General features: G+C 34.9%; 1 protein-coding gene across 8 annotated transcripts in view; it reads right to left on the reverse strand.

The window, feature by feature from the left end:
• Nucleotides 1-12,320, reverse strand: part of Dmd (dystrophin) — a 2,257,783-nt gene that overhangs the window by 625,878 nt on the left and 1,619,585 nt on the right. For all 8 annotated transcript variants that reach the window (XM_085684598.2, XM_085684595.2, XM_087902601.1 and 5 more), the window contains one exon: nucleotides 1,254-1,486. In XM_085684598.2, the coding sequence (XP_085540724.2) occupies nucleotides 1,254-1,486 (233 nt within the window). The remainder of the gene's footprint in view (nucleotides 1-1,253; nucleotides 1,487-12,320) is intronic.

Here is a 12,320-nt window from a genome sequence, read left to right on the forward strand (position 1 = left end):
TGTGGGTACAAATAAATGTTATAAAAATGTGTAAATTCATATGAATTATAATTAAATCTTTTATTATGTAACTATCTAAAGCTATATGGTAAACGTGAATGGAGGTGCCTTTTATGGGCTCTGCATTCACAAAGATGAGGCGAATGACTTGACTATCGTCATTTCATTTGTAATCAACTAGAAAAACCCACAAAATTGTGTTCTTAAGAGTACAAGGTACTTTTTAAAAATCATTTTGTTTTGATATTGCTATACAACAGAGGCTGGCCTTGAACTCAGAAACTTCCTGTGGCTACTAACCACCACATCAGCTTCAAGGTAGTTTAAATGCTACTCGTTTCTTAATCATCAAATTCATTTTATTGTTCCCCTATTTCTGGCTTGCTCTCTGCTTTACTTTCAAAAGAAAGAAAAAAAATTCTGTAACATTCAAACACATTCAGCACAATTTATTGTTTCTTTAGAAGTTCTTCAGTGCTTTTACAAGTGAAATGACTACCATGTATAAAACTTTCAAAATTGCAATTTTTTCTCCAATAGAAAAAGAAAAGACATATAGCATAGTTGAAGTATCCAGGTAAAGCACATTTTTAGGAATGAATTCTTGAGTTTCTAATTGATTGGGTAATTTCAGCAAATGATTTTCAATGATGGTGAGAAATGAGATGCTGCCTTATTAAAGTTTGCTTATTTGAATATGGTGAAGCATAAAACCTAATACTGAGATCCAGGGTATTTGAAATATGTTGTATTTTGTTACTTGTCTTATTTATTTCTAACTGTCAATTATCCTTATGACTTGAGGTAGAATACTGGCATAGACAATTCAGAGTAGTGGATAATAAGCAAGTCCCAGATTATTATTTTTATCTTTGTAATATATTATGGCTGCACAGTGCCAAAACAAATAGTTTAAATGTAATCAGCGCAACTGAGCGAATTATTTTGTATTAAAGATATAAAAAAATCAGTTGTTTACAGAATTTACCTGAACCACCTATACTTATAAGGTTTATATGTTTGTCCCTCACTTCTTCTTCCCCCTTTAAATTATGACTCCTTCAGACAATTAAGTCATGCCTTTGATCGTATTTAGGTTGATCAAAGTAGAGCGTGGACTGTGTTTGCTAACAGAAAATAAGGGAGCCTAAAAACTGGTGGTAAGTCATAAAGGAGAGGGACATGTCAAGTGAAAATGTGCACTTTAAGGAAAAATCTCTTACAGATTTTCTACTTATTGTTTTTATCCATACCTTTTGTTTGTTGATCATCTCATTGATGTCCTCGAGATCACCCACCATCACCCTCTGTGATTTTATAACTCGATCAAGCAGAGAAAGCCATTCCGTAAGTTCTGTCCAAGCTCGGTTGAAGTCTGCCAGAGCAGGTACCTCCAACAGCAAAGAAGATGGCATTTCTAGTTTGGAGATGACAGTTTCCTTGGTAACCACAGACTGTGTCACTAGAGTAACAGTCTGACCAGAAGCTAGTGTTTTTGAAAGAAGGAAGAAAAGAAGAGAGAAAATATGAGAAACAAGCAAATGAGCCGCTTTCAGTAACAATAAACATTAGTTGATAGCTAACAGTTTGAGTCAAGACTTCTCACAATGAATCTAACAATGTGAATACTTTATAGGGTATATATCAGACAACATTCAAATGTTCGATAATCTTTAAAAATTTTTAAACTTATTTTCATGCTTTAAAAATTTAATTTTTTCAGTAAGAGTCATATAGTTTGTGAAGTTTATAAACAAAACTATTGGGATATTTCTAGGTAAGACTTATATATTTATTGACCATTCAAGGAAGAAAATAAAAAACCTAAATATTGTATAAGGTCATATTTCTGATTTCTGATTTTTTGGAATAATAAAAGTACTTAGTAGGAAGAAACTCTCTGCATCTTACAGTGGGAACACTTCACATTTTATCTTCTGTTTTGGCAATAAAGTGGTAGATAACAGTGAAGAAAAAGCAAGGCCTATTAGTTTTTAAAAGTAATAGCTAGTAAAACTTTTCTTTTTGATTTAAAACACTATTTCAAGGTCATTAAAATCCCAAATTAAAATTAATAGCGTTGAATACTTCAATGGATACATAGAGTCTTCAGGCAAGACACATGGGTGAGAATCCTGCTGTCTGCCTTAGGAACCCTGAGACCTTGCTTAAGTTATTCAACCTCTCTAATACTGAGCTTTTCTCATCAATAAGGGAAGAAAATCACAGAGTAAATGTCACAGTGGAAGTTGTCTGGACTCAATGATAATACAAGAATGTGAATACAGCAATGCCACACAATATCATCATCATCATCATCATCATCATTGTCATTGTCGCCATTGTCATTATCACAGTATTAGTGAGGTGCTAAAAAGCTAGTCATTAATGTTAAGTATTACTATTTTATAATTACTTGGTCGATTATAAAATACTTTTAAAAATATGACGGGCAAGTGAGAGATGAGGAATGAAGACATGAAAAATTGGGGAAAACTCGGTCTGCTGCCTGTTTGCTGCCCTATATTAACTAAATGATGCCGAGATAAATTTGCTGGTGTGAATGATGCCTTGGTAGCAACATACAGAAGGATGATCAGAAACCAGTGACAAAAGGAAGGATCTGTTCATCTGTTTTATAGACAAATGTGACAGCATCACATTTATAACCAGGAGAGAAGCAGCAATGAAATACTGGAGTTAAGTGGTTCAGAAGGAAAGTATTCAGGAAGCACTGGAAATGGCATTTTAGTGGAAGATCTCATAGATGTGTACAAGGGAGTTATTCAAAGCACATCAAAAGTGTGCACATTTATGCTCTTAGGTGACAATGTATTCATTTCAGTGACTGCATTATTATTCATACTTTTGAGGTGGTCTCCTCATTAAGAAGCTGGGAGAGGTAGAAGGATGCTTCTTCTCTTTCTATTGTCTAGGGAACACCCGTCACTTCCCACAGACAGAAGAGTAAGGCAGAATGAAAAGTGTTGCAGGTGTCAGAATTGAAACATAATACATAAAAGTAGTAAGGAGAAAGCTAACACTGAAGAAATAAGAAACATTGTTTTGTAAAGACATCTCACTACTGAGAGCATTTCTGAAAAGCAGGAAACCTAATCTGAAGCAAAACTATCATCTTGTGATCTATAGTATGGAGTTGTTTATATACTTGCACTCTCCTCCCCTATATAAATTAGGGTTAGATATTATACAAGAAATCTCAACCAAGGAATTGGTTCCTCAGAAATGATATATAGGTATGGCTGAGAGGAGAATTAAAATCTAACTCTAGAAGTTTACTGCAGATCATTAGGTGAACTGGAAAGCATGCTCCTAAAATAAATACAAACTGACTTCTAGCAGCATAGAATAAACTAAGAAGATTTCAAGGTATTCTTTGACAGCACCCCTTCAAGTCTTTTATTGTTTGAAAATTTATACATGGATATGACATGTTTTAATTTCACCACCTCCCATTGCCTCTCCTCAAATGCCTCCTCTACCCTCAATCACCTTTCCTTTTCAATTTGAAGCTGAAAGAGCATGGGATCAAACTGGACTCTCTGAACGTGGCAGACAATGAGGCCTGACTGAGAAGCCAAGGACAATGGCACTGGGTTTTGAACCTACTGCATGTACTGGCTTTTTGGTAGCCTAATTTGTTTGGTTGCACACTTTCCTGGACCTGGATGGAGGCGGGAGGACCTTGGGCTTTCCACAGGGCAGGGAACCTGGACTGCTCTTTGGATTGGAGAGGGAGGGGGAGGGGAGTGGGGGAAGGGGAAGAGAAAAGGGAGGTAGCGAGGAGGCAGAAATTTTTTAATAATAATAATAAAAAAGTAAAAAGTCACTTTTGCTGATACAAAAATGAATAACTAAATAAAAAAGCAGAGTTATTTTAGGTTGTGTGTATATGTATGGGTGTAGGATGATCTACTGGAACATGCGTGTTCATGAGAGGTCACAAACTTGAGGAGAACTAACTCTCTCTCTCTCTCTCTCTCTCTCTCTCTCTCTCTCTCTTTCTCTCTCTCTCTCTCCAGCCATCAACTGCCAATAGCTTTTTAGTTTCTCAGCTATGGGTGGGAATTTCTGATCATTTCTTGACTCTTTACTGGGATTTTGATTGATCTGATCATATACAAGTCTTGTACAGATAGTCATAACCACTGTGAGTTCCTGTTTTCAATGGACCTACTTTAGTTCCATAAAATACAGTGTGCTGCTGACCTCCACAATCATAATTTTCCCACTCTTTCTTCCATGAAGACAACCAAACCTTAGGGGGTGAGGTATGGTATAGATACACCATTTAGAGCTCATCACTACACAGACTCTTATTCTGGGCCTATTGGCTAGTTGTGGGTCTCTGTATCTATCACAAAAAAATTCTCTAATGAAAGTTGAGATCTGTACTATGCTATGAATATAGAGATGTGTATTTAGAAGGTAGTTATAAACTAAGTTCATTTGGCAGAGTGATAAATATTGGGTTCTCCCCAAAGGATCTATGACCTAGGCAGTCACAGGTTTCTCATCTAGCTAGTACCATACATGAGTTCTCTCTTGTGGAGCAGACTTTAAAACTCACTGTTACTATCCATGCTACTATCCCATCTGTAGACTTATCCCTCCAGGCCATTCATTATTTAGCTCATAGCGTCATATCTGTATATTCTGATTAATCCTATTTCTCCCCCAGTAGCATACATAGACACTTTTAACACTACAAAACCCATCAAGGTAGTTGATGGAAGACTCAGAGTTAGTGTTCTTTAAGGGTGTGACCTCTGATAGGTGTAACATGTTCCAGTGGAGACTCTTTCAAGAGTACATAGTACTAATGGGACTCGATGGGTTATTCTTAAAATGAGGTGGGTATGGAATAGGAGGTTAATATGAGAGGAGTTGCAGCACAGAGGTGGTTGAATACCATCAAAATATAATGAATGATATTTTCAAAGAATTAATTGAAATATATAGTTACAAAGCCCATATTCATTAAACATTTTGGTATACTTAAAAGTCTTCTATATACAATGAGTCATAAATTTAACAATAAACTGTAAATATATGTTTCTGGAAGGGCAAAATGTAGACTATGTGTAAGTATTTTCCTATTTAGATTTTAACTATGTTTTAGAAAAATGTTTACAATATTTTAATTTGTGTATATGTGTGTTACATAACTTCTTGGTATGCTATAGCAAAGGGAAGTGCTGAGAAAAAAATCCCATCTGTCATACTGACTGTTGGAAAAATAATAGAATTTGATTTACTGTATATCATAATATTGCCCCCTTAGGACAATTCCATGAAGTCAGTAATATTCTCATCATTGCATAAGTAAAGACTGATGCGGAAATGTTCACTTTAGCAACAATGCTAGAATATTGCTCTTTGCCATGCCTAGAAAATTAGAAATTACCAACTTATTGCTGTGTCTGAACAAATGGTTAGGCCAACTATCTAGGAGAGAGGTGTACTATCATAATCATATAGTGTAACTAACTGAAACCCAATACAGTTTAAATAATTCTCCCAATGTTACAGAGATAAGATACAATAGAATGAGTGTTTGCTAGCCCAGCAATCTAGACTTCTGATGTTTTTGTTAAGGTGATTTCTGAATCCAGGTGCTTTTTCCAGCTTACATGAAGGTTGATGAGTTGTCTCTGAGGAAAGGAACTCTCACTGAGCCTGATAACCTGAGTTTGCTCCCTGGGGCCCCCATGGTAGAAGAAGAAAACTTATGTCCACAAAGTGTACACATTCATCTGCTCGATTGTCAAGTCTTGATTGGTTCCATGGTAGTATTGTGTTCTAGAATCTATATTCTGAATTTTCCATTCATCATTCTCCCTTACACTTGATTTTGCATAATCCAATTGACACAGGTCATCAGATACTTTAATGTCCTTGCACATTAAAAGTAAATGGGTTTTGTTTGGAAGGATCGGGATAAGTATGTTAAAAAAAAGTCTCAGTAAGGCAGACAACAGCCCTTCTGGATCACAAACATTGAATAGCACTTAATACTTTCTTCAGTGGAGTGGCACTAGATACATAAACCACATCCCATGGTAGATCTCATCCCAGCAGGTATTCTACATCTTCTCTATACCTCATTTAATAACCTAAACCTAGGGGCTGGAGACATGACTCAGCGGTTAAGAGCATTTCCTGCTCTCCCAAAGGTCCTGAGTTCCATTCCCAGCAACCACATGGTGGCTCACAACCATCTGAAACGGGATCTGATACCCTCTTCTGGCCTGCAGGCAGACACACACACAGAATATTATATACATAACAAATAAATAAATATTTTTAAAAAATAGCCTAAACCTATGAGTTATGATCCATTTGTGGGTAGAATGATCCTTTCACAAGGGTCATCTAAGACCTTCGGAAAACACAGTTACATTGCAATTCATAACAGTATCAAAATTACAGTTATGAAGTAGTAACAGAATAATTTTAAGACTGAGGAGTCAACACACCATGAGAAGCTGTATTAAAGGGTTGCAGCATTAGGAAGTTGAGAACCACTGATCTAGAGAGATATCTTGAAATCTTTCTTGTTCTATCATGTTATCTATAAAATAGATATGACAACATACCTTATAAACTTACAGAGATACAAACATTATATATATATATATACATCTGAGGTTATGTATATAAAAAGATTATGCATTTAAATAGTCTGACTACTAATGATTCTATCATACTTATGCATTGCACTAGAAAATGAAAATGATTTTACCAAAAACCGTGAAATTTATTTCATATTTAAACAAGATGACAAATTTAAAACAGTTAAATTGAATTGACTTTGGTAAAACAAAAATAACAGTAGGTGTAATATACTATTGCAAATGACAGCTTTGCTCTGAGTACTTTGTTAATTAAAAGGTGTTGACTTTAAGAAGGAACTCTTATTTTTTTCCAAAATGTTTGAAGAACATTTCTGTAGTCTAAAATCTTAATTGGTTTTATGGATACATGATTAGGCAGACTATCAACTTTTGTTAGAGCTATAAAATGCCCACTAAACTTTTCAAACACATACACACACACATACTCTCTCTCACATAATGTATCTGATATCTTTCCTTTGAAGTGTTCACACACAGTTTTTCTATAATTCACAGGTCTTCTTTGGTTGATAAAAAATACAAGAACATATTCTACTTGTACCTTTGTTATATGACTGTGTTTCTTTCCATTTTCTGTTAGAAAATTAGTCAACTTACTAATAAGTGATTGAACACATACTAATTGCTATATGAGGTATATGTATACAATCCTATTATATTTTATTTTCATTTCATTGTTCTGTGTCAAAAGAAGGCAAAATTGATTCACATGACCACATTGCTTTGGTGACTTGTTGAGATGGCTCAGTGGCTAAGGATACTTGCTACCAACCCTGAAAAGTCAACTTTGACCCTGAAACACACAAGGTGGAAGTAGAGAACCAATTCTCAAAAGTTTGGCTTGCACATATATGCTATGGCATGTATACAACCACATCCTCATTACACAACCTCATCACACAATTTAAATAAATAAATTACCAATAACCAATGTGCCTATTGGTTATTGTCCTAAGGGACATAAAAACCCCTCTTACTATCATTGAATTAAATAGCAGGAAGCAACATAAATAGTTTCTTTCTGAATATTTAAAAAGATGGTATTTGTCATATTGAAATACAGAACAATTCAAGAGTATTGGGTAAGAAATTAAAAATCATTTCTGGAGTCCAGGATAGAAAAACATATTTCATATAAGTGAGGAAGAACCATGATTTTCTGTATCTGTAGTCTCTACATAAAATTAGAAATCAATGTGCTTCCACAAGGAAAGAAAATGTTGAGAAATATACAAGGTGAAAGATTCACACAGTCATGTTAATTTTACCTCCAAATCAGAAAGGTTTGGAAAAAAAATTCAGCCAAATTCATAGACCATTACAAGTATATTCAAAGCAAATTACTATACTGCCCTGTACAAAAGATGAAGAGAGAAAAGCTAAGTAAAGCCAGTGATATTGGTGAAGGATGATCCTCAAATCCCAAAGTGGTATCAGAATAATATTTATGTAACCACTTGGTTTAACTAAAGAATGTGTGCAGATCTCACTATAGGAAATGTAATAATACAGATTCTACCCCCCCAAAGGAAAACCTAGACATGAAAAAAATAATTTATAATTAACTATTCAGTGTAAATTAGGCTTTTACTTGATTGAGTAAGCTACCTCTTAATCCTGGGAAGTATTAACAAAATAAAAAATAACAGTTTAAGACTGTTTAAACGTCAAATAAGATCCCCTACTAAGAGTCATATTCCCAGACACTTGATGTAGCTGTTAAAAAAACCCTCAATGTGTAGCACATAATAAGCTCTTAACAAAGATTTTTGTGACATGGATTAGAAAGATAAGCAGCATACTAAGCAGAGTATTTAAGTATTATGTATATTTATCTATCCCTATAAATATGTATATGTATACATATATATATAATTTTAATCACAGTTTTAACCTAGGGATCCTTAAGGAAGAACAATTAGCTATATATAATAAAAATAATAGTAAATAATCTAAAAATATAGCTTCATTTGGGCCAAATAAATAATGGTATTTAAACGGAACTTTGAACAAATTAAAAATGATACCATTTCCTGTACCGGTTCCTTATTTTGTCCTTTTGAAATGGATCCCAAAGACACAATTAATGTGACATAAGATATAAAAAAATTGTGGTTTGTCAGTATGTGGAAATATTTAAATCCACATCCACTATATGTGTTTTCTCAAAACATTAAATTTGGAACTAACATATGATCTAGAAATTCTGAATATAATTAAAAGACCTGAAAACAGGAAATTGTACACAGATTAATTTTAGAATAATTCATGCTAGTCTAGAACTAAAGACGCTAAAATGTCTTTTGAAGGCTAAATAAAATAAATATATATGTATTATAGCAATATAGTATATGCACATATACTGTGATACTATTAACCTTTATAGGTGGTCTATTGGTATTATATAACATGACTACATCATGAATTATCTAGAGGTAGTTATAGAACAAGGTAGATATAATTAACAGTATTGTCCTGTATCCTTAAAAAATTTAAGATGGTGAACATTAAAGATTTACTCTAATTGTTTACATGTATGTGTGTGTTTCTGTTGGTATATGCATATACATGTATGCTTGCCAGATGACGTTGTCAGAATCTTTGGAACTGGTTAGAGAATTTGTGAATGGTCCAATTTGGGTGCTGAGAATTGACCTTGTATCCTCTGCCATCTCTCCAAGCCTGAATGGCAATTTTGTGTCACATATTTAACTACAAAGAATTTATGGGTGAGAAAAATAGTTTTCCTTACTATTTTGGGGCAAGAAGATTTTAAAAAAAGTCTTTGAATACTGCAGCAAACATCATCCAATACATCACAATCTTTCCACTATGGTGAGGCCCAGTAAAAAAATGACTATTTTTGTTGTTGTTGTTGATTTTAGCACTATTGTGTATCCCTCTGAAATTCTTTGTGAAGCAATCAGGATCTGCCAATAACTCTCTGAGACATTATTGGGCATTCCAGAGATCATGAGAATATGGTTGTCGGTAAATTATAGCTGCTACTCTCTTCTCTGTCTCTGTCTCTGTCTCTGTCTCTGTCTCTCTCTCTCTCTCTCTCTCTCTCTTTCTCCCCTCCTCCTCTCTTCCTCTCTTTAGGTTTCTATGTGTGTGTCTCTGTATTTCACACCTACTCCTTTTGTAAAAGGTTTGTTCTTATTTTTGCTGATGTGTTCTTGCAGGTGTGCAGGAGGTATAAACATTCAAGTGCAATTGCCAATGGAGTCCAAAAACACAGCATAAGTTCCCCAGAGCTGGAGCTGGAGCTGCAGTTACAGAACGTTGTAAACTGCCCTAATTGGGTGCTGGGAACTGAATTTGCCAGAGCAGCACTGGCTCTTAATTCCAGCCCTGGAAGAGTGCTCCTGATTGCTGCATTGATATAAGTGCCATCTTACTTGCCTGTGTTTGAGAAACCTTTGGATAACTCTAGAGACAGCTTCCATTTTACTGAGACCTTGACATAGCAGTTGCTGATTGCTGATCCACCTCTTGGAATGTCCAGTACCGACTCTCTAACATCCCTAGGGGCTAGTGTACTAAGAGGGATTCCCAATAAACATACAGAAGCTTGTCTAAGACACAGCATCTTTTGTTTACATATCTGATCATCTCTAATATTCAGTCCTAGAAAAATACTGTAAGTAATTAATTACTTCATAGTACAACCTGTATCTAATTCAATTGAATGGTGTGGAAAATTTCAAAAGCATAAAGAGATTTAGTGACATTTATTATTTAAGGTTTACAAAGCAGTTGCATAATTCTTGTTTATACATGAGTTTCAATTTACCATTTCAGGTACTCTTTCCTAAGTGAAACCATGCACATCCTGCAGGTAAAACACTAGAGTTTGACAAATTCATTAACTAAAGCCATGGACCCTGTCTTAATAATGTTGTTGGAACTGCAACTCCTCTCTTACTGGTTTGATGTGATTTTGTTGGACTAAACTTGTCTTTTAATGTTCTGGGGACACTTTATGTACTGCTGGAATGGATTACATACCAGCTGACAGTGGAACCAGCTAAATAAAAATGAACTTATGCTTTCATTTAATTTGTAGAGAAGCACACCATGTCCTCAGTGATTATCAAGGAAACAATAGATACTAAAGAGAAAGGTAAAAATATGGGTAAAATTTAAGAAGCCACATTTTCGTTACAAGCTAAAAGTAATGAACAGCTTTATCATCTTAGTTTCTTTAAAGTATGCCCATAAACTCATCATCAAACCCTTTTGAAAGTAGGCGAAGCAATCATAAATAAAAACACATTGTTTCAGTGACTGAATGCCAATGTTTCCAGGAGCACAAGCATTCCAGTTTTGGAAGCACATACTTCCTTTTGCTTCAGACTTGAATCTCATTGTCTTCTTTTGAAGAATGGTTCTAAAATTAAGAATGTAAAGGGAGTCTGAGGAAACTTGAGTATATAGTTTATGGTTTCTGAAATAGGAACATAGCCTATTTTGTTTATTCAGAACGAACTGTAAGGCTGTGCTGTTGTAGAGTTGTTTAATTCTGAACTTAGTTTGCTAAGTTAAAGACCTGTTAGTTCAAGGCTGTTGATAGTTTCTGTGTCTTTCAAAATATGAAATTCTACTTAAACCTAAGTTTGACTGATACTTTTTCTATGGTGCCACTGTTTTACGTAAAAGATATATTTCAATATTCTCAAATTTGAAAGGATGTATAGTGTAGTCTGAAATATGTTCTTTTCTAGAGAATGTTTTCAGAATATTCAAGAGGAATATGTATTTTGATAGTATGAGGAATGTTAAGTAGAAGTCTGACACAATTTTTATCAAAAGTACATTTCAAGTACAGTGTTTCCTCACTGATTTTCTATTGAGATGTTTCTTTTATTGATTTTCTATTCATTGTTGAAAGTTGACCACTAAACTCAACTACTGATATTATAATATCTAATCTCTCCATTCACACATGCAAACACGCACACATACACACACACAGAGAGAGAGAGAAAGAGAGAGAGAGAGAGAGAGAGAGAGAGAGAAATCCATAGGTGAAAGGAATCGTGATGGTAACATAAAGTCTTGTTTTTCTTCTGTCTAATAAACCACTTTGTTTTTTGATTGGGTAATTCAATTTACATGTTTACAGTAATTATTGATAGGTAGGTAAGGATTATTATTTCTTTGGTGATGTAGGTGGGTCTTCTTTCTATGTGTTGCTCTCATTGGTTAATTAATAAAGAAAACTGCTTGGCCTGATAGGTCAGAACATAGGTAGGCGGGGAAGACAGAACAGAATTGTGGGAGAAAGAAAGCAGAGGCAGGCCAATGTTATGAAGCTCCAGCCCAAGATGGACATAGGTTAGAATCTTCCCGGTAAGCCACCACCTCGTGGTGACACACACATTATTAGAAATGGGTTAATCAAGATGTGAGATTTAGCCAGTAAGAGGCTAGAGCTAATGGGTCAGGCAGTATTTAAATGAAAATAATTTGTGTGTTGTTATTTCGGGTGAAAGGCTAGCTGTGCAGGAGCCGGGCAGGACAAAAGCAGGCCTGCTTCCCTCATGTTACATACGGTGTCCAACAGAATGGCGCCCATGTGGATAACTGCATCCACAGAAAACTTGAGAAAGCTTGGGAAAGAATAAAGCATGGTTTCTTGGTAGCAGTAATTACTTG

The sequence above is a fragment of the Myodes glareolus genome, chromosome X (assembly GCF_982192425.1).
Source record: "Myodes glareolus chromosome X, mMyoGla1.1, whole genome shotgun sequence".
NCBI lineage: Eukaryota > Metazoa > Chordata > Mammalia > Rodentia > Cricetidae > Myodes > Myodes glareolus.